We start from the raw sequence: 22,244 nt of genomic DNA, 5'->3' as shown, positions 1-22,244 counted from the left end.
TTTAAAAATAATCAAGCAATAATGAAGAAAAAAAATGCATTAATTTGTGTCTTTTATATCTGCCTTAGCTTGGCTTAGCTATCCTTAGCTATCCTTATGTAGTTATTGAGGGTACCTGATCTGCCTGATTCCTGTTTTGCACCAAGAACCCTGTCCCTGTAAACATCCTCCCGAGCAGGTCAGTTCAATGGGCACTTGTATGTTTTTAACTTTTTGCATCCATTCTTGAGGGACTGATTTTGGCATACTTTGTTTTAAAGATTCTAGGCAAGCAATAGCAGCATAGAGGTCAAGAACCTGAAAAAAAAGAGTAAAATTATGAATTATCGGAATTTGCTAAAACACTTAACAACATTCAAAGCTTAATAAAAGCCTGTTTTTTTTTTTTTGGGGGGGGGGTTACTTGTTATGAAGTCGACCATTTATTTATTTTTTCTATGGGGTCTATTTATTCCAAAAATGAGGCATTTCAAGAAAATATTGCACGACAGAGTAATTGTGACAGCTGTATGAATGCTTGAGGCACACAGCCAGTTTTTTTCATAAATAAACTCCCGTTAGGAATGAAACCGCTGGCCTGTGTCAGCAGCACACTGGAGAGCCAGACCACTGTTCTCAGGACAAAGCAATATGCGCCTTTAAAGTAGAAGTCCAGTCGAATCCATCTAAATTTAAACCTGCTCCCACCCTCATTTTTAGCCCTATACTAACTACCATGTAAAGGAAAGCTGTGTATAACTACCTATTCCCTGGGCTGTCCAGTCCTGTGATTAGCTCCCAGCATCTGCTTCAAGGGACAGGAGAGACAGCCGACAACAGATGCCCCATAGTAAGGCCTCATGCACACAGGGCATTTAGAAAAAATGAGCTGCAAAGCCACTACCAATGCCAGGAAAAAACGGCTATAAAATTGTGCTTTTAGTAGCTTGACGTTAATGCACGTTTAGCAGCGTTCGCTTTTAGCAGCATTTCTCTGCCTCTATTCAAAATCAATGGTTCCCTAAGAGCCCATTGATTTAAATAGAAGTCGCACCACAAGTCGTATCACAATGAGTCGACTTGTGGTGCGGCTTATGCGCTGAGGATCTTGAAGGAGAAGACAAGGGCCTCTTCTGGACAATCCTGGCTGGTGGTTGTCGGGGTCTGCGGGTGGGGGTGCTTATCAGAATCTGGCCTCCAGATCCCAGCCCCCCAACCTAAGTGAATGAGTATGGGTACACCCAAACAAAGTGTCAAAAAATAAAAACAGTACACAGGTTTTTGATAAAATAATTTGTTAAAGCAACTCTGGCATCTCTTCTCCTTCCAGCGATGTTTTCATCCTCCAGTTCACCTCTCTCCGCTATCTTCTCCCGATGCCGTTTCTCCTCTCTCCGCTGTCCTCTCCCTCTGTCCTTCCACCAATGTTCTCTCAATGCTCTCTCCTGCTGTAATGCTGGATCGGCCGTGTGCCATTACTTAAATAGCCATGGGGCAGGGGCCACCTGGTGAAATCATCCAGAGACCCAGCCCCCTTATGATGTCACCGCCCCATCATGCCCTGGCCGGTGACATCACAAAGGGGCGGGGCATCCAAAGCCTCACCGGGTGGCCACGCCCCATGGCTATATAGCAAAGGCACACGGCGGAGCCAGCATTACAGCGGGAGAGAGCGTTGAGTGAACATCGGAGGAAGAACAGAGGGAGAAGACAGGAGAGAGAGGAGAACCAGAGGATGAAGACATCACCATAGAGAGAAGAAATTGGTACGGAGAGGAGACGCTGGAGCTGCTTTAATAAATTACTTTCAAAAACCTGTGTACTCTTTTTATTTTTTGATACTTTTTTGGGATGAATGGGTACCCCATACTCATTCACATAGGGTGAGGGGGGCCGGGATCTGGGGTCCCCTCTTGCTAAAGGGGGCTTCCAAATGATTCCGATAAGCCCCCCACCCACAGACCCCTTGTCCCCATCAACATGAGGGCAAGGTGCTTTATGGCTGGGAGTCTAGGGCCCAAGCTGCAAACATGATAATTTTAGCCGCTTGTTATTTGGTTGCTATAGATAGAAGCTGCCTATCTGATTTATAATTTTGAGCCTCAAGGGTCTTCCTGTACTGTTTTAACCACATGACCTCTAAAAGGTTTCACCCCCTTCATGACCAGACCATTTTTTGCTATTCATCACTGTGCTACTTTAACTGAAAATTGGGCAGTCATGCAACACTGTACACATATGAAATGTATATCTTTTCACACAATTAGAGCTTTCTTTTGATGGTTTTTGATCATTTTTTTTTTCTTAAAATGTTTGCTATATAAATGAAAAAAGACAAAATATTTTTTCTGTTATAAAACATATCCAATAAAATCAATTTCAGCCAAAATGTATCCTGCTACTTATCTTTAGTGAAATTAAAATCCCAATAAGTGTACTGTATATTAGTGTGATTGTTATAGCGTACACAAACTATGGTATATATACTATATATGAAAATTGATTGATTCTAATGTACTGACAGGCTATCTCATTTCTTGAGGCCCTTAAAATGCCAGGACAGTATAAATGCCCCCCAAATTACCCCTTTTTAGAAAGTAAAACATTTGATTAATTTCACAAGTGGCAAAGTGAGTTTTTTTGACGTTGTAATTTTTTGTCACAATTTTTTGGAAAATGACAAAATTAAATAAAACTTTTTTTGCAGGGTTTTTTTTTGTAAAAATAGTCACAAACACAAACAACTGACTTAGTCCTAAGCATGAATATGTAAACACAATATGCTCACCATCTCATTTCTTAATATTGGCTTTGGATTGTTGATCTTTTGAAGGAGGGAATCCAACACTGAGGGGTTGACAACCAAAATCCTGTTCAAGTTTTGCAGCCTGTGTTGAAATGTGCTATATCCAATATGGACCCACGGTAGCAGCAGAGGTTCCTTAGCTTTTGTGGAGGATCGTAATTCTTCAATACAGGCAGATAGAGAAAACTCCATGATCTAAAACATATAGAGTATGTGTAGCTTGGGTTGCTAAAACAAAGACACTTGTTTACAATTTTAAAATGATTCTTGCCTCAAAATATACTTGTACTGTTGGTTAGTCACATCCACTGTGAATAGCATGTTTCCCCATACAAAGCAACTCCTAATGTCATTCTGTTTTAGCTCCATCAGGTAAGGATAGAAGAGAATGTGCTGGTATTTTCTATTTTATCAGAAGTGCTCTGACAACAATAAAAGTCACCCAGATTTTTTTTTGTTGCAGTTTTTTTTGGTCTCAGATATGTTCAAATTGCATTTACCAGCTCTATTCAAGAAACAATTATTTCTGATGCCAATACTGAAATTGAACCAGTGCAGTATCCATGCAAGGCAAAATGTCAGGCAATTATTTTTCTGTGAACAACAGACTCAAGTAACGGGTAGTCAGAGACCATGGGTTCAATTCACTAAGAGTTAAATAATGGGCAAAAAATTTGGTAAAATAAAGATTGCAGTAAATCAGTTTAAAAGGCAATTCACTAAGAATTTTGTGTTAAATACCAAATGTGGTATTTGTTCGATTTAACATTCTTTAATGCGGTAATTTATCCTATTGAGCTGGTTGCTAAGGAGGGGGCCGGGTCTTTAACAACGGATGACTCATCAGCTGTCAGCAGGTTCCCCGCTGACAGCTGAATGTAAAAAACATCCTGAAAAAACAAAACAATAAAAACAGGCACTTCAAGTCTAGTATGGAATGCCAAAATAAAAAAAAACGGCATGGAGCCCCTAAAATCAATATCACACCCTTATCTGAGCATGAGGAGGTAGGAGGCAATGCCCTTAGTTTGTAATAATGAGCATTTGATTAGTTAGTCTTTAGCTAACAACAAAGTTGAACCACGGTAAGGGGGTGATTTAAAAAGAGGCAGCCATCCTAAGAGTGTGTCCAACAACTCTGCAAAACATATAAAAGAAACAAGGGGGGCGCCTCTAAGTGTAGTATTAAAACAGTATCATTTATTGCACAAGATTAAAAACACTTACAAGATATAAGTGGGAGTAATGCTCTTCATAAGTATATAGTCCTGGCATCATTCCAGAACCTTTCCCAGCTACCCAGATTGTGCGAGGAGCCCGTGGGATGCAGCAGAACTGGCAGGACTACATACTTCTGATGAGCATTACTCCCACTTAAATCTTGTAAGTGTTTTTAATCTTGTGCAATAAATGATACTGTTTTAAATACTACTTAGAGGCGTATTCCCCCTTTTTTCTTTTCTCTGAGCATGAGCATGAAGCCTGGCAAGTCAGAAAAGGGGGGGGGGGGCAGCAAGCACCCCTTCCCCTCCTGAACCATACCAGGCCACATGCCCCCAAAGGGGGGGGGAGGGTGATTTGGGCACCCCAAATGGGGACAAGGGCCTCATCTCCACAACTCTGGTGGTTGTGGGGATCTGCGGGCAGAGAACTTATCCGAATCTGGAAGCCCCCTATTATAAAGGGGGCCCTCAGATCACGCCCCCCCCATGTGAATGAGTATGGGGTACATTCACCAAAAAAAGTGTAAAAAAAAAAGTAAATACAATACAGTGTCCCCCGATGTAAATCCATCATCAATTATGCCCACCCCTGACCCAAAAAAGGTAAGGACAGGGCCACCTGGCGGGGTCACTTGGTGGCACAGCCCCCCTCATTATGTCACCAACCCAGAATGCACCAGTCCTTGATGTCATAAGCCGCCCTTGCAGGCGGAGTTTTTTTTTGAGGGGGGCCAGTGGTGAGGCGGGCAGCATGATTGATAATGGATTTACATCAGGGACACGTTTTTTTAATCTTTTAATGAAAGGATTTGTCAAAATTGTCTGTGTTATTACTTTTTGACACTTTTTTGGTGAATGAGTAGGGGTACTATGTACCCCTACTCATTCACATGGAAGGAGGCCGAGATCTGAGCCCCCCTGCCCCCAAAGCACCCATCTCCCCCATGTTGAGGGCATATGGCCTGGTATGGTTCGGGGGGGGGGGGGGGCTCGCTTGTCACCCCTTTTTCCTGACCTCCCGAGCTGCACGCACGTATAAGGGTCTGGTATGTATTTTGGGGGGGACCCTACACTATATTTATTTATTTTTTGGTGTGGGGTTTTCCTTAAAATCCATACCAGACCCGAAGGGCCTGGTATGCATTGGAGGGGACCCTATGCTGTTTGTTTTTTTCATAATTTTTAATTGTCGGCATGTTTTCTTTACACTCAGCTGATGAGTCCTCCGTTGTTAAGGATGCGGTGGCCGGCTTCCTGGCCCGCTCCTTAGCAACCAGCTATTGGACAAATACCACATGTGATACCGCCAGCAAATACCTGGTGGTAAATATTGTATGCTTTACTTTCTGGTCCATGAATTCGACTTAAGAGCATTTTAAAACGATATTTACCTGCACATTTAATTTTGCGGTAAATACCGCAAAATCATTATTTTGTGAATTGGACTTTATTTACCGGATGTGATAATTTATGCAAATGAGTCACGTGACTGTGCTATCGCATTCAGTAAACGATAGTGAATTGACCCCCCATGTGATCCAGGCTTCCTAGGCTTAAAGATGGTGACCTAAATTTTGTAATTTATGGCAAGTGTTACTTTTTTTTTTATTCAAAGTAAGCAATACAATTTAGTAATGCTGACATTCATGTGAAGTGTATATTTTAATGAATGGTCCCAGTCTTAGGTTTAGTTAGTTATACTCTACCACAGTAGGGATCAGCATTCGTGTAATACTCTGGGATTTGTACCCAAGTCTGTAATTATTACCTATCATGTCCAGGGTTTAATGTATGTGTTGTAGTAAGCATACAGTATATCCAGGTCTGTATATCACACATTTCTAAACTACTAATACTACGAATTCTACCTTCAACTCTTCGGCTGAGGATATGCTCATGGTCATAAGGATGAAGTCTCTTTTATAATTCAGGAAAAGGTTGTGTTGCACATTCTCTTCCTGGGAGGAGACATATTTTCCCAATGGTGTTTTACAGAAGATTTCCAGAAATTTCATTGCAGGACCTTAAAAACAAAACAGAAAATCGGGGTTTGGTAAATTCAGGCATACAGACATCTAAGAAACAGAAAGGTGCAACTAGTAGAAGGTTCAGCACAAAAGCACATCATTTACACTTGTGCAACCTGTTACGGTACCTTTATAGAGGTCAGATGTTGCAGGTTAACATGCAGTGCATTAAAGTACACTTAAAGGCATAACTTTTTTTTTTTTTTTTTTTAACAGAGTGAAGATGGATTAGAACCCATGTCTGTTTTTATTGCTGTCTCAGCCCCCATTAAGGAGATTAACTCTTTATATGTAAAAATATATAAACATTGCAAGCTACTCTAGAGTAACCTGAGACTGCACTCAGCATCAGGTATAAAGTAACCTGAGGTTACATGAAGACTATGGGAATCTAACATATATTATTAAAGTGCATCCAAATATTAATAATAAAGTGCATCCAGTATCAATAATAAAGTGCATCCAACATCAGTTACTGTGCAAATCTGCAACTGCACAAATGGAAATTAACATAATCCTAGATACAATGCGGTAACAAGCAATAATAACAATAATAATCCCTGCATTTGGGTGCTTAGTCTATAAGTGATGTGACCAACTCTTTAGATTTAGACCGTGCCTGCAGTCTTGAAGCCCTCCTCAGAACAATGGGAATTCTTGAAACTAAAACAAAAAAGGAAGGAGGGCGCACCAACCTTGTGCATTACCAATGGTAGAATTTTATTAAAAGCATAAAAACAATGTTTATACTCACAAACGAGCATGTAAAAGAGGCTTGTCAATTGGTGAGACTACGTCTCAAGACACCTGCAATCTGGACCTGATGTTCAGGGGATCATATGATATCCCGAATGCTGACACGTTTCAAGGGCTCACCCTTTTCCTCAGAGCCTAAGCGGTCAATGGCTCGTCTCTCCTAGTCACCTCTATATATATCCACGTGCCCACATCCCAAATACCACCCACCAGAATAGGTAACACCCCTCCATGTGGGTCAACTCCACCTGGTTGCTCAGATATGTCACATGCCCATCCTCTGATAGGATAGAAGAGCCCCCATCAGAAATTCAAAAATGTGTTGAATACCAGGATTGATATGGGTATAATTCCCCCTAAAACGGGTGTTCTGCCGCATCTTACCTTAGCATCACAAGCAATGGGAGGAGGGATATAGAGGACATTCACGCCATCCCATAGCCAGGTGCGGGTGCATTTGCGTTCCACCCACCACTTCCGGCTGTCCACAGTGTCTCTTGCGCTTCAGCGCGCACATTCGGCCAATGCTGTGAACACAGGAGACTCTGCCAGGAAGTGCGGGTGTTTTTGTGTTCCACCCGCCACTTCTGGCCGCTAGTGGCCTGATCCCTGCAATCGCTAACAGTTTTTTTTGGTAGCATTTTATATTTAAATCCTGAAGGCGGTGCTTGGTTTTCGGTGTCCCGTACACGGCTAGGCTCCCAAAAAGTCCCCCACATGTGGTATTCCAGTACTCGGGAGAAGAAGCAGAATTTATTTTGGGGTGTAATTTGACTTATGCCCATAGCATGTGTGAGCAATATATCATTTAGTGACAACTTTGTGCAAAAAAATAAATAAATTGTAAAATTCCTGCAACTTGTGGCAAAATATAAAATATTTAATGGACTCAACATGCCTCTCAGTAAATAGCTTGGGGTGTCTACTTTTCAAAATGGGGTCATTTGGGGGGGGTTTGTGCTATTTTGGCACTTTATGGCCTTCGAAACTGTGATAGGTAGTGAGGAGTGAAATCAAAAATTTGCACCCTTAGAAACCCTGAAGGCAGTGATTGGTTTTCGGGGTGCCATACGCAGCTAGACTCCCAAAAAGTCCCACATATGTGCTATCCTCGTACTCAGGAGAAGCAGCAGAATATATTTTGGGGTGCAATTCCACATATAACTATGGCATGTGTGAGCAATATATCATTTAGTGACAAATTTTTGTAAACTTTTTTTTTTTGTGTCATTATTCAATCACTTGGGACAAAAAAAAAAAAATATTCAATGGGCTCAACATGCCTCTTCACAACTTCCTTGGGGTGTCTACTTTCCAAAATGGGGTCATTTGGGGGGGGGGGGGGGGGGTTTGTACTGCCCTGCCATTTTAGCACCTCAAGAAATGAGATAGGCAGTCGTAAATTAAAAGCTGTGTAAATTCCAGAAAATGTACTCTAGTTTGTAGACGCTATAACTTTTGCGTAAACCAATAAATATATGCTTATTGACATTTTTTTTTTACTAAAGACATGTGGCTGAATAAATTTTGCCCTAAATGTATGACTAAAATAGAGTTTTTTCAATTTTTCTTATAACAAAAAGTAGAAAATATCATTTTTTCTCAAAATTTTCGGTCTTTTTCCATTTATATCGCAAAAAATAAAAATCGCAGAGGCAATCAAATACCATCAAAAGAAAGCTCTATCTGTGGGAAGAAAAGGACGCAAATTTCGTTTGGGTACAAGATTGCATGACCACGCAATTACCAGTTAAAGCAGTGCAGTGCGAAATTGTAAAAAGACCTCTGGTCCTTAGGCTGTTAATTGGTCCGGGGCTGAAGTGGTTAAAAATACACCGAAGGTGCAATATAATTTCATGAACATATTAGACAGAAATACAATATTCATAGCTAATTTGCAAATAATGCATAATCAATATATTATTCAACGGAGAGCCCATTTCCCCGCTTTAGTCTAGTATATTTTCTACAAACAAACCATGTTCGTTAAAAATACTGTTGCAAAAAGATTCCTTATTCTAAAAATCTATTATATACTTTTACCCTCACTAAACACCTACCCTATCCAAACCTACCATTTACACACATTTTACTCCTATCCATATCTACAATGAAAAAGACCATTGTACCGTATATACTCGAGTATAAGCCGAGATTTTCAGCCTCTTTTTTGAGGCTGAAAGTGCCCCCCTCGGCTTATACTCGAGTCATCGCCGTCTGACTGCTCGATCAGCGTATCGAGCAGACAGACGGCGGACATACTACAATTTGAAAGCCGCGCCTCCTTCTCCGCCTCCGCCTGTGATAGGCGGAACACTGAATTTCCCAGCAGCCTGTGTTCCGCCTATCACGGACATCGTCTCATCCTCGTCCGTAGTACGAGGATGAGACGATATCGGTGATAGGCGGAACACAGGCTGCTGGGAAATTCAGTGTTCCGCCTATCACAGGCGGAGGCGGAGGCGGGGCTTTTGAATTTTAGAATGGCCGCCGAGGCGATCCTGGCAAGGCACGGGACGGAGGCAAGGCAAGGCACGGCACGGGACGGGACGGAGGCAAGGCACGACACGACACGGGACGGAGGCAAGGAGGCAAGGCACGGCACGGGACGGAGGCAAGGAGGCAAGGCACGGCACGGGACGGAGGCAAGGAGGCAAGGCACGGGACGGAGGCTCGGGACACAGGTAGGCTGGACACACACACACACACACACACACACACACACGGACACACACACATGGACACACACACACAGGGATGGATGGATGGAGACACACACACACAGGGATGGATGGATGGATGGAGACACACACACACAGGGATGGATGGATGGATGGAGACACACATACACAGGGATGGATGGATGGAGACACACACACACAGGGATGGATGGATGGATGGACACACACACACACAGGGGTGGATGGATGGATGGACACACACACACACAGGGATGGATGGATGGATGGACACACACACACACAGGGATGGACGGACACACAGGGACGGACACACACACAGGGATGGACAGGCATGTCTCACCCTCGGCTTATACACGAGTCAATAAGTTTGCCAGTTTTTTGGGGGGTAAATTGGGGGCCTCGGCTTATATTCGGGTCGGCCTATACTCGAGTATATACGGTAATCTACTTCCAAAGCACAAAACACCCTTTTAACTTCAATGGTTTTTATTGGTATAAGGTTGAGCACATACAATAAACATCACATAGTTCAGTGTAGTTAAATAGTTGTCTTGCGCAACTTTCAATATATGTATGCAATACAATGTGCAATTCCTGGCTGCATTGTGCAGTTCATAAAGTATCAAGCATTAACAACAATAAAGAAAAGGCAAACATAAGGTAAGAACATAAAGTAAAAATGTAACGTTTAAATGATGGTGTCCCATATGTTGACGTTAAATCAGAAGTCAAGGATATTACTTGACAGGAGTGCAGCATCTCAAAGTGTCGCTAATATATCTAATAAAACCATAAGTGTCTTATTTTTCTATTTGTGCCACTATATTCAGCTTCCATGAGTGGATGTAAACCATGTATTTCAGCTAGACCATTTGACCCTCGTTTTTTGATAATTGCCCTGAGCTGCTGTAAACATCTGTTCATATGTAGCATGGTTAGTTGTCTTATTTCCCTAAGAGTGGGTAGATTAGCTTCCTTCCAGTGTCGCAGTATAACCGCAGTATAACCAATCTAGTACTAAGGAGGATATGTGTAACTATTGTTCTCGCTTGAAGTAGTAATGGCAAAACAGCTACAGCTGCGTTGGGAGTGACTCGCAACCCAGTGAACTTAGAGATTAGGTTGAATACTTTGGACCACATTAATTGTAAACTACCACATTTCCACAGGACATGATGCAACGTGCCGATTTTGCTGCAATTCCTCCAGCAGACAGGAGAGGTTTGTGGGTCGAATTTAGAGATTCTATATGGCGTTAAATACCATCTCAGCATTATTTTGTGGGTTACTTCCCATAGATTAGCGCTCTTAGGCTGTTTGTCACTGATCCTCGGAATACGATGCACCCATGTCCTGTTCCCATGCTTTGATGTTGGTGAATTTAGTAAATACCATCTTGGAATTTAGAAGAGAATAAAACAACGAGATTTCCCTAATGTTAGTGCTGTGGTTTGTAAAGAAGAGCATTGCATGCCATGGTAACAGTATTTGAAGCTTGGGAGTTTTTTGGAGGAAGTGGACTATTTGAAGATATCTATAGTGGTCACTTTCTTCAAGACCATATTCTGTTTGTAGTGCTAAAAATGTTTTAGGGGTTGGGCCTACCATTAGGTCTTCTACAGTCTTGATACCCCTGGTAAACCAGTGCTTTATGCGTAGATCTAAAAATTATTAGTGGTAAGCTCGATACGGTAAGTGGCAAGGATTTCAAAGCCTGCTCTGGGAATACTAAGGATGAGAACATCTTCCATATAAGTAACGTGGCCTTAATAGTGGGTGACAAGTGTGGCTGTACCTTTGGGAGAATGTTTCAAATTTGGAGAAGGTTGACTGGGTCACTGCCTGGGAGCTGTGATTTCTCTAAATCTAACCATCTAGGCCCCTGAAATGGGGAAAAACCAAGCCCTATTTTGTGAAAGGATTGCGGCTGAATGGTAATCCTTCAATAAAACATGACCTATTCCCCCAGCCCTTCTAGACTTCTAAACTTAATTTCTTGAAAGTGCATCTTGCTCTTTTACCTTTCCACAAGTATTTATTTAACATGGACTGGGCTTTGGCGAAAAAGGAGTTGGGGACTGGGATTGGCAGTGTCCGATAGAGATATAGCAGCTGTGGCAGGACTATCATCTTGAATGCCACTAATCGACCTGTCCAAGACAGTTCTACCCTGGATAGCTCCTGTAATTTGTTGCTCATTTGGCCTAGGAAAGGAGTGTAGTTGGCTGCAAACAGATCATCTGTGGTTGCTGTAAGAGTAATCCCCAGATATTTTATCCCGTCCTGTTTCCAAGTGTATGGGAATCGTGCACTAAGTTTCGCTTGCAGTGATGGGGCAACCCCTAGGCCCATAATGTAGGACTTGCTTTCATTGACCTTGTAGTAAGATAGTTTATTAAACATTCCAAGAGCTGAGTGTACCGAAGCCAGGGAAGTCTCCACGTCAGTTAGAATCATAATGATATCATCTGCAAATAGACTAATTGTATGGGTAGAGTTGGGCACAGGGAATCTCTTCATGTCGGGATGCAAGTCAATATAAATTGCCAGGGGTTCCATCTAAAGATTAAAGATTAGGGGGGATAAGGGACACCCCTGTCTGGTGCCGTTCGTGATGGAAAATGGTTCGGGCAATACGCCTGAGGTGTAAACCTGGGCCGAAGGTTGAGAATATAAGGCTACGATTAAGCTTAGGATATTGCCTGAGAAACGAAACCTCAGCAAAACTTGAGTGAGGTATTGCCAATGAACGCGATCAAAGGCCTTCTCTGCATCCAGAGCTAGCAGCAGAGAAGGCCTTCAATGCAATTTAGCTAGATGTATAATATTCATCGGTCTACGGGTAGCGTCGGACATCTGACGCCCTTTAGTAAATCCCGTTTGATCTGCATTTATAATGAGGGGAAGTAAGTCTAATAATCGGGAAGCAATGATCTTAGTTTACACCTTCAAATCAATGTTGAGAAGTGATATGGGTCTGAAATTTGGGGGCAAGTTGGGATCCTTCCCTGGCTTTGGTAAGGTTACTATTATAGCATTCAGCATCTCAAGGGTGGAAGGAAGCTTAGGCAGCAGCAGCAGCATTGAAAATTCGTTCCAAATAAGGAGTCGATAGTAATCTGAAAACTTTATAATCTCCACAGAATCCGTCTGGGCCCGGAGATTTATTAATTGGGAGAGAATCAATAGCCCTATGTATCTCTGCAGTACTGAATGGTTGATTTAGGGTCATCAATTGTTCCTGCGAGATTTTAGGTATGTCTAATTTTGTAAAAATAGGTTGATTGCCTTCGGTATTTGGTTGGAAAGTACCCGGATCATCCTTTAAATTATATAGGGAGCCGTAATACTGGCTGAAAGCATCAGCTATTTCTTGTGGGTGAAAGTTTGTTTTTGGTGATGGGATGTATGCTATATGGGATTTTGTTTTTTTGGCTCAAGCCTTTTACACTGCGTGATTTCCCCATGGTGTAGTAAGTCATTTTGAGTTTTTGGGAAGATTTTTCAAAATTCTCTAGTAATAAGAGCCTCAGGTCGTATCTCAACTCAGTGAGTTGACTCGAAATTGTGGGGGAAGGGCTTTGTTTGTTACTTGTTTCTAATAGGACAATTTTATTGGTTAGCTCTTTTGTACGCTGGCGCTGCTGCCTCTTGGCCCTCACCCCTAACTGTATGAAAATACCCCAGATATACGCCTTATGCGCATTCCATAATACAAACTGATCCTGCACAGAGGATTCGTTATTTTTAAAGAATTCATTCAACTGTGTTTCAATGGTTTTCCTAGATTCTGATTGCTGCAAAAGAAGAGAGTTTAACCTCCATAGTGGAGACAAGTTGCTAGTTGTCATGTCATCCAGAGACAGAGTGATGGACGCATTGTTCGACCACGTAATATTGTTCATAACTGTGGATGACACACTGGCCAGAGTATTTTGGTCTAAGAACAAGTCTATGCGAGAGTACACCCTATGCGGAAACGAAAAGAACGCAAAGTCCCTCTCTCCTGCATGTAAGCACTTTCAGGCGTCAAATAAATCTTGCTGGTGGATTGAAGGCAAAAGAGAAGGGCTTGTGTGTCTGGCACCTGAGGTAGAATCCATATTAGGATCTGGAGTGGCGTTGAAATCGCCACACAGGATTAATCTCTCTTTTCACCTTACCCTTTTCATTAGGTTATGGAAAAAGTGGATTTGGTGTTGGTTAGGCGAGTAGACGTTCACGATAGTGTACGTGATTGCGTTAAGGTCGCACACAAGGATGAGATATCAGCCTCTGGAGTCTTTGACAATCTTGTGCAGGGTGAAAGCCACAGAGTCTTTTATGGCTACGAGAACTCTGTCAGCAGGTAGGTTGTGCTGATGCAGAAAAGTGTGTTTCTTGAACACCTATGATGTATGCCTTGTTGCAAAGGGCCTCTGACCACATAGATGTCCGCTTGGCTGGATGATTTAGGCCTTTTGAATTGATAGAGATAATTTTTATCCCCATTTTTGGAGAAGTGAAATGCTTAAAGGGTATTTGTACTGTATACTCATTTTTGTCCACATCTTGTGGGTTTTGTTGGCACAGCATCTTGTATATGGTGATTGCTGTAAGAGAAATTGAAATGTACTCACTATTAGGTGCAAAGGGAAGGTTTATCCTGGTTCATTTAGTAGACCACATGGAAACTGTGTAACTTAGCATCTTGCATGAAAACAACATATGCAAGGAATGGTCCTAGCCCAGGACAGGGCAAAAGGAACCACAATACCCGTATGCCGCATTTTGCTGCTTAAAGTGATTGGGGGTATAGTTCAAGCCTACAGGCTCTCCAGATCAGTCCTCCTGGGATTTGTAGTGGATACGTTACCCATTCGGGTTAAGTGTGTGACTTGGCATTTTTGCTTGTGACAGTTTTTCAATCCAGTTCCACTGGCCGTCTTGGTTTGGCCGAAGAGCACTTGTCCAATTGGTCAGGCAATATCTTCCACTCCTCCAAGAGAGAAAGGCCTTTCTCCAGGGAGTCTATTATGTGCGTGCGGCCATCTTTCACAATGGACAGGTTGGTGGGGTATCCCCATCTATATATAATTTTGTGTTTTTTCAGAACCTTGGTGATGGTGTTTAGATTTTTTCCTTTTTGGTAAGGTGTATTAAGACAAGTCTGTGTAGAACTGCAAGTTTTGATATTGTGCAGGAATCTGCTCACCTTTACGCATTGTCGCCATCAACTGCTCCTTTGCATTGTAGAAATGGAGGCGTAGGATTACGTCTCTGGGGACCTGATCTGATAGAATGGTTTAGGCAAGCGATGAATTCTACCAGTAGTTAACTCAAGGTCAGACAGGTCAGGGATGAGTGCCTTGAACAGTGAGGAGGCACTGCTGGATCATTTCAGGGATCCCCCTGATTTTCAAATTGTTCCGCCTGTTTCTATCCTCAATGTCTGTGAGCTTTGCTTTAATCCACTGTCCCCCTCCCTCTCCTCATGTGAGTCCACTAGGTCGTTGATGGTATCAGCAAACTCCCACATTTTCTGTTCGATATGCTCCACCTGGGATTCCACTGCTTGTATGTCATTATTGAATTTATGCATGCATTTCACCATATCAGATTACAGTGAACTTCTCAATGACAAAAGCATGTCTTTTAAGACAGTGTCTATCACAGGCTGATGCATGGTTGGGAAGGAGTCAATAGAATCTGGGAGATCATGCGTGTCATCCCCTGAATCTGAGGCATGGCTGGCCGGCTGACTGTATCCCTCTCCAACCATCCTAAATTTAGCCTTAGCTGGGCTGCCAGATACTGGGGAGGGAGAGTACCGCTGCGGGCTAACAGGGGAACCGTTATTTTGGTGTCCCTTGCCCGATTTAGGCAGATTGCTGGCCATTTTGTCTGCTAGGGTGGTCCATCAGGCGCTGTGGCTTGCGGTGCTCCTTTCGCTTTCTGGACATGATGCTGGGGTGGTCCCGAGGTAGGTCACCTTGTGCAGGAGAGAAATGTGTGTCCCGATGGGATGATTTGTGCCGCTTTCCCCGTACTTCACCGGAGCTCCATTACTCTGTTGCCATCCGGCTTGTGCACAGGCCACGCCCCCCACAAAACATCCCTTTATCCCTAACACAGCATATTTTCCAATGCCAAGGTTATAACCAGACTAGGTATTGGGCCGAGCCCGTATAGATAGTATCTATATTACAGTAACAAGTAATAATATAGATGATCCTAAGAATTGTGCAATATACACAATAGAGTCATAAATGAGCAAAAAATCTGGTATTCCACCAAAAATGTGCAAAAAATATTCCCATTTAAAGTGCAGATCAATCCGGTTTATACAGTGACATGAAAAATATATACATCCAGCATTGTAAAAAAACAGTTCATCCAAAAAGTGCAAGTGTCAAATATCCAGGAAGATATCACTATCCGAGGTGCGAAAAAAAGTTTGCCCCAGCCTCTCACCTCAAGCAGATAGAAAATGTGCCTTTCTGCTAGATGCCGGTTCCACAGCAAACGATCGTTGTCCACGATATCCAGGAACATATAACACTCTCATGGGCATATACTGATCAGCTCATATACATGTAAAGGAAGACGGGGGCTTCATAGTGTAATATGTTAAAGAATATGTATTAATAAAAATGTAGCAACTTACAGTTGAAGACTAAAACAAAAAGCGTTATAAACGTGTGGAACTTCCGGTCTCGGCTGCCACCGGAAATGACGACACCCGCCTCTTTCTCTGATTCACCTGACTTTATCAAAGGGTATAGAGTCAGGTGGACAAGTTGTCCTAAATAGCAGATGCGCTGTCATGGCAACAAGAACTTTCCTAACAAACCATTCAATTCATGGTGCATTGTTGCTAAAAATAGTAAAAAATACATTTATATAAAATCCTTAATGATCTATCATGAAAAAAAATTATATTGGCAATAAAACCAGAGAAAAAAACATTTAAAATCTGATATTATAGTAATTACATAGCTACTATAATGTCAGATTTTAAATGTTTGTTTTTTGGTTTTATTGCTAATATAATTTTTTTCATGATAGATCATTAAAGATTTTATATAAATGTAATTTAAACAATTTTTATCAACAATGCACCATGAATTGAATGGCTTGTTAGGAAAGTTCTTGTTGCCATGACAGCATATCTGCTATTTAAGACTTCCACACCCAACTCTATACCCTTTGATAAAGTCACGTGAGCAGTGAGGCAATGCATCAAGGAAGGAGGCGTGTGTTGTCACTACTGGTTCCAGCCGAGACCGGAAGTTCCACATGTGTACAATGCTGTTTGTTATAGTCTTCAACTGTAAGTTGCTACAGTTTTATTAAATATTCTTTGACATATTACACTATGGAGCCCCCCCCTCTCCTTTACATGTATATGAGCTGATCGGTTTATGCCCCTGAGAGTGTTATGTGTTCCTAAATATCGTGGACAATGATCGTTTGCTGTGGAACCAGCATCTAGCAGAAAGGTGCATTTTCTATCTGCTTGAGGTGAGAGGCTGGGGCAAACTTTTTTCGCACCTCGGATGGTGATATCTTCCTGGATATTTGACACTTGCACTTTTTGGATGAACTGTTTTTTTTTTTTTTACACTGCTGGATGTATATATTTTTTATGTCACTACAGTATATAAGCTGGATTGATCTGCACTTTAAATGAGACTATTTTTTGCACATTTTTGGCGGAATATCAGATTGTTATTTGCACATTTATTGCATAATTCTTAGGATCATCTATTTTGTTTATTTGCACATTTTATGCACTTTATTCATGAGTATTATTGCTCTTTACAAAATTATATCTAGGATTACGTTATTTCCATTTGTGCAATTGCAGATTTGCACAGTGACTGATGTTGGATGCACTTTATTATTAATATTTGGATGCATTTTATTAATATATGTTAGATTTAGTAAGCGCCACATTCCCATAGCCTTCATACTTACTTAGTGTGAGAACACTATTGATGTTGGCAGCTACTGTTTAGTTATTTTCTTATCATGTGGTTTGCGCATATAGTGCAAATTCACAGCTGCTAAGCATTGATCACCCATCTCTGTAAAAACATATATACAAAAAACAAAAAAATGCAGCGCTGTGTGATACTGAACCTTACAATTGCATAGATGAAAGAAATTATAGGAATACTACTACATTTCTTTACCTGTGAGCTTGCATGTTACACAATAAAAATATTTTTTTTATGTTCATAGTTACATTTTTTAGCAATATTAATTTTCATTTTTTTTTCAATCTATTTGTCTCGTTTACCATTATCGTTGAAAGTGAAGGTAAAGTAAAGAAAATCCCACATTTTGGGTTGGTCGCAGGAAAGTAATAGAGGGGAAATCTTCAAATGGGGATACTAGTTCTGATGATCTGGGGGTTCCCATTGTATTCCCTTAATCTACAGGTATTTTTTATCACTTCCTGTTTGGCTTTGGGACAGAAAGTGAAGGGAAATCTTTCCAATGGGACAAAGAGGGCAAAAATAAACCTTACATGGGTTATAATCTTCCTTTACTCTATCCAAAATAAACTAAAAAGTTTTGCCTATAGTTCTACTTTAAGGTAGCCCATTCATTATGACTAGGCTGCCAATGCACTGCAATCAACCAAGAAATGCATGGGACATTTTTTAGGCAAAGCAGTATACTATAATCTAATTTGAACATTTAGTTTAACAATTGTAATGGCTATACTTGAAAATATGTGACATGATATCAACACCACTTCTTAAAGAGGAGTTTCCATTAAAATATAAAAAATAAAAGTCAGCAGCTACAAATACTGCAGCTGCTGACTTAATAATCGGAAACTTCCCAGGGTCCAGCGATGCGGCAACTGTGGGCCACAGCCGGGCACCCACTGTGCACGCACGAGCAGTGCCGCGCACCATGATTGGCCGCACAGTCATCTGGGACCTGTCACGTGTCCTAGATGACTGACAGTAAGGAGGGGGCAGAGCTGAGCCCTTCCTGCGCCGAGGGGAAGTGATCTCACCAGCCCAGGCACTGAAGGAGGCATACTACGAGGGACCACCTAGCAACAGGCATTTATAGATAAGTTAAAAACATTTTTTGTCCAAATGTTATTTTTTAAATTTTTTAAGAGTTTTAATAATTTTTTATTTTTTTTGCGTGCAACACCACTTTAAGTGTTGCAGCTTAAAAGGATAACAAAGTACCTGTATTACTTTTCACCCCCTGCCCCCATAGTTACAACCCAATCCCCCCTCCTCAGATGTGTACCTTGTAATTACTGTAGAATTCAATAGGGTTCTATAGGACTGTCGCTCTGAAGATCTTATCTTTTAGTAGGGTCCAGCAAGTGATCACGGTCTTATTGTTTACTTCATATTTAAAGAAGTTACAGTCTTGGGAGAAATGCCTGGCCCAGCTGCTCTATCTATAGCAGTGATCTCCCTTCAGCGGTCAAATATGCTCTCTGCTGAGTCACAGCTAGCGCTCTCCAAACAGCTCTAGTTCTGGCTCATCGGGGATGTGTTGGAACACTGCAGAGAGACCACTGCTTCCAGACAGAGAGCAATTGCTCTTCTCTGTGATATGACAGTGAGAGACGGGCTTCCCTACTATGGCTGGTGCTGCTTTATAAATGAAACAAACAGAAATACTGCAAACACTTATTTTTGCTGCACTTAAGTTGTTTTGACAACATTTTACATGAGTTCAGTGTGGATTTAAGGTTACATGGCAGTTTAATGTATCATTTGAAATACATGGGCTGAATAATACCTTCGACACTATCTATGTGCTGGGCCTGAGTCCAAATATCTTCCAGATAATCTTTTATCCTCCAGCTGAAAGGTAAACAGTTTTCGCCAAATACAGAGATGTTCATGTAATTCTTCACCAGAATGGTTTCATTTTGTGAACTGTAACACAAACCGTCAGACAAGCAAACAATTAGCAGTTATCATAATCACAGATAAAAATGGTCTAAGCAACATTGAATTTTTATTGCAGGATGAATAGGACTGGATACCTAGTGTGCTTGGAACTTGGACGGAGCGCTCCTGTTACAGAAATTGTCTGCACAGTGATTAGACTGCCACCGCAATACCAGTGCAGCAAAACTACATTCCCAGTAACTGGACTCTGGCATTTACTGATTGAGGCTGGAGTTGAATGAATGGGTAGAGGCAGAGGAAAGTGGCCAGAGCACAGGATACGGTGAGAGTGTCTTATATATAGCATTCTAATCAGCTGTGACACCTTGCTCTTATTTTTTCTCCCCATTCCTCCCCTCCCTCTCGTTTTGCTATGGAGACCTATATGCATCATCTATTGGACGTTATAGTACTGTGCTAGTTTGTTTCCACATTATGTCAGCATCCATATCCTGTCTTCTGTGTATCAGCTAACAAACCAGGTCAGTCATTAATCTGCACAAAAAGGAATATGTTCTGGACTATATGTTTGTTTACCCTGTGGAAGATTTCAGGACAGCCAGTTGTTGATTACCTTGCTCCAAACACAGCAAACGCCTAATTTCGCCATTTGATTATCTAGATCTATTAGCAACTAAAGCTGTTTAGCATTAATGAATTCTCATACCATCCAGAGGACTGTATTCCTGCTTAATTCATCTGTAGAAATTTTGACGATCAAGGTGTGCGTATGATAGTGTGTGTGAGTGTAATGTGCATGCGCAGCTGTGTCCCCCAGTTTTATTATGACAACGTTGTCTTTTTTAATAATCTATGCGGTACACATTAGGTTTGTTTCCATTTCATTAAATTACTGTTGCGTGTTTTTTTCTATAATAAAATATTAATTCAATCTCAGTGTCCTAATTGATTTTTTCTCTCTTTTTTGTATATGCGTCTTTAGGGTCGTTAGGACTGCAGCTCTCGGGATTCTCCCAGAGCTGAATGATTGATAAAACTATTGAATTTATGAACTAATAATTCAACTATTTGGTTGATCCAGGCATCCAATTTATTTTCTTCCAGGATGTATCTTAGCACAGCTATATTGCCTACTCAAGTAGGCTCTGCTTTGTGGTTGTGCTTTGCTCATACTTTTATCTTACAGCAAATTTTACAGACAAATTTAAAACGACTACTATGCAATTTTCAATGATGACATACACCAATAAAAAGTTTCAAAAGAGAGATCAGAAGTAGCATATAAAAAAGAAAATGGCCCCCTTTTTAATCATAACAATGTAACTCGGTAATGCTGACACAAGCCATGTGGATTTATGTGAAGTGTTATTTTTGAGTGACCGGCCCACTTTAACCATTATAGTACCGGACAATTTAAACCCCCTTACTGCCAAGGCCAATTTCCAGCTTCCGGTGCTGTCACACTTTGAATGAAAATTGCAGCGACACTGTACCCATATAAAATGTTTATCTTTTTTTTCCACACAAATGGAGCTTTCTTTTGATGGTATCTAATCACCACTGGCTTTTTATTTTTTGCTAAATCAATGAAAGAAGCCTGAAAATGTTTAATATAAATATATATATATATATATATATATTGCATACTGTGGTATATTCAGTATCTACAGCAGGGGTCACCTAAGGGTTAACAATTTTGCAGAGTGATTTCAGTGATTGGCTCCAAGCTGCCTTACTTAAACACCTCAGCTGCACAAAGACCTTGCTGTCTGATCTGCAGCTTGTACCTCTGACTATCTGTTCCTGAGTTTCCTGTGTTTGACCCACCTAATTTTTGACTACGATTACGCTGTTATCCTGACCTGGCTTGCCTTGTGACTATGCTTACCTCTCCACTGCTTGATGTCCTGTTGCCAAACCTTGTCTGCATCCTAATTATCCTTTGCCTGTCATTACATTTGCTTGATCGTCTGTTACTGAACCCGGCTTGTCTCCACGGCTCTGCACATACCTGCTTCCTGTTCCTGCTTCCTGTCTGCACCTGCTGCACTACTCTGGGAACACATCTGCTGCACGGAAGACAATCCAGGCACTCATACATCACTTGGCTCTTGTGGCCACTGTTCTCAACTTCGGTGGTATGTGACAACACCCCTCACATTTTTGTAAATATTTTATTTTATCTTTTCATGTGACAACACTAAAGACATTACACTTTGCTACAATGTAAAGTAGTGAGTGTACAGCTTGTATAACAGTGTAAATTCGCTGTCCCCTCAAAATAACTCAACATACAGCCATTAATGTCTAAACTGCTGGCAACAAAAGTGAGTACACCCCTAAGTAAAAATGTCTAACTTGGGCCCAATTAGCCATTTTCTCTCCCCGGTATCATCTGATTCATTAGTGTTACAAGGTCTCAGGTGTGAATGTGGAGCAGGTGTGTTAAATATGGTGTTATCGCTCTCACTCTCTCATACTGGTCACTGGAAGTTCAACATGGCACCTCATGGCAAAGAACTCTGATGATTTGAAAAAAAGAACTGCTGCTCTACATAAAGATGGCCTAGGCTATAAGAAGATTGCCAAGTCCCTGAAACTGAGCTGCAGCACGGTGGCAAAGACTATACAGTGGTTTAACAGGTTCCACTCAGAACAGGCCTCGCCATGGTCTACCAAAGAAGTTGAGTGCAAGTGCTCAGCGTCATATCCAGAGGTTGCCTTTGGGAAATAGATATATGAGTGCTGCCAGCATTGCTGCAGATATTGAAGGGGTGGGGGGTCAGCCTGTCAGTGCTCAGACCATATGCCACACACTGCATCAAATTGGTCTGCATGGCTATCGTCCCAGGAGGAAGCCTCTTCTA

At 41.5% G+C, this 22,244-nt stretch overlaps 1 protein-coding gene across 4 annotated transcripts in view; it reads right to left on the bottom strand.

Moving 5' to 3' along the window:
- Nucleotides 1-22,244, bottom strand: part of LOC143964534 (E3 ubiquitin-protein ligase RNF213-like) — a 582,447-nt gene that overhangs the window by 140,428 nt on the left and 419,775 nt on the right. For all 4 annotated transcript variants that reach the window (XM_077474318.1, XM_077474320.1, XM_077474317.1 and 1 more), the window contains exons 37-40: nt 19,262-19,401; nt 5,877-6,031; nt 2,768-2,980; nt 116-297 (exon numbers count right to left, since the gene is read on the bottom strand). In XM_077474318.1, the coding sequence (XP_077330444.1) occupies nt 116-297; nt 2,768-2,980; nt 5,877-6,031; nt 19,262-19,401 (690 nt within the window). The remainder of the gene's footprint in view (nt 1-115; nt 298-2,767; nt 2,981-5,876; nt 6,032-19,261; nt 19,402-22,244) is intronic.

This window comes from Lithobates pipiens, unplaced genomic scaffold (assembly GCF_037356315.1).
Source record: "Lithobates pipiens isolate NorthernLeopardFrog02 unplaced genomic scaffold, aLitPip1_a1.2 Scaffold_8, whole genome shotgun sequence".
Lineage (NCBI taxonomy): Eukaryota > Metazoa > Chordata > Amphibia > Anura > Ranidae > Lithobates > Lithobates pipiens.
This window is presented reverse-complemented; position numbering and strand designations above follow the sequence as displayed.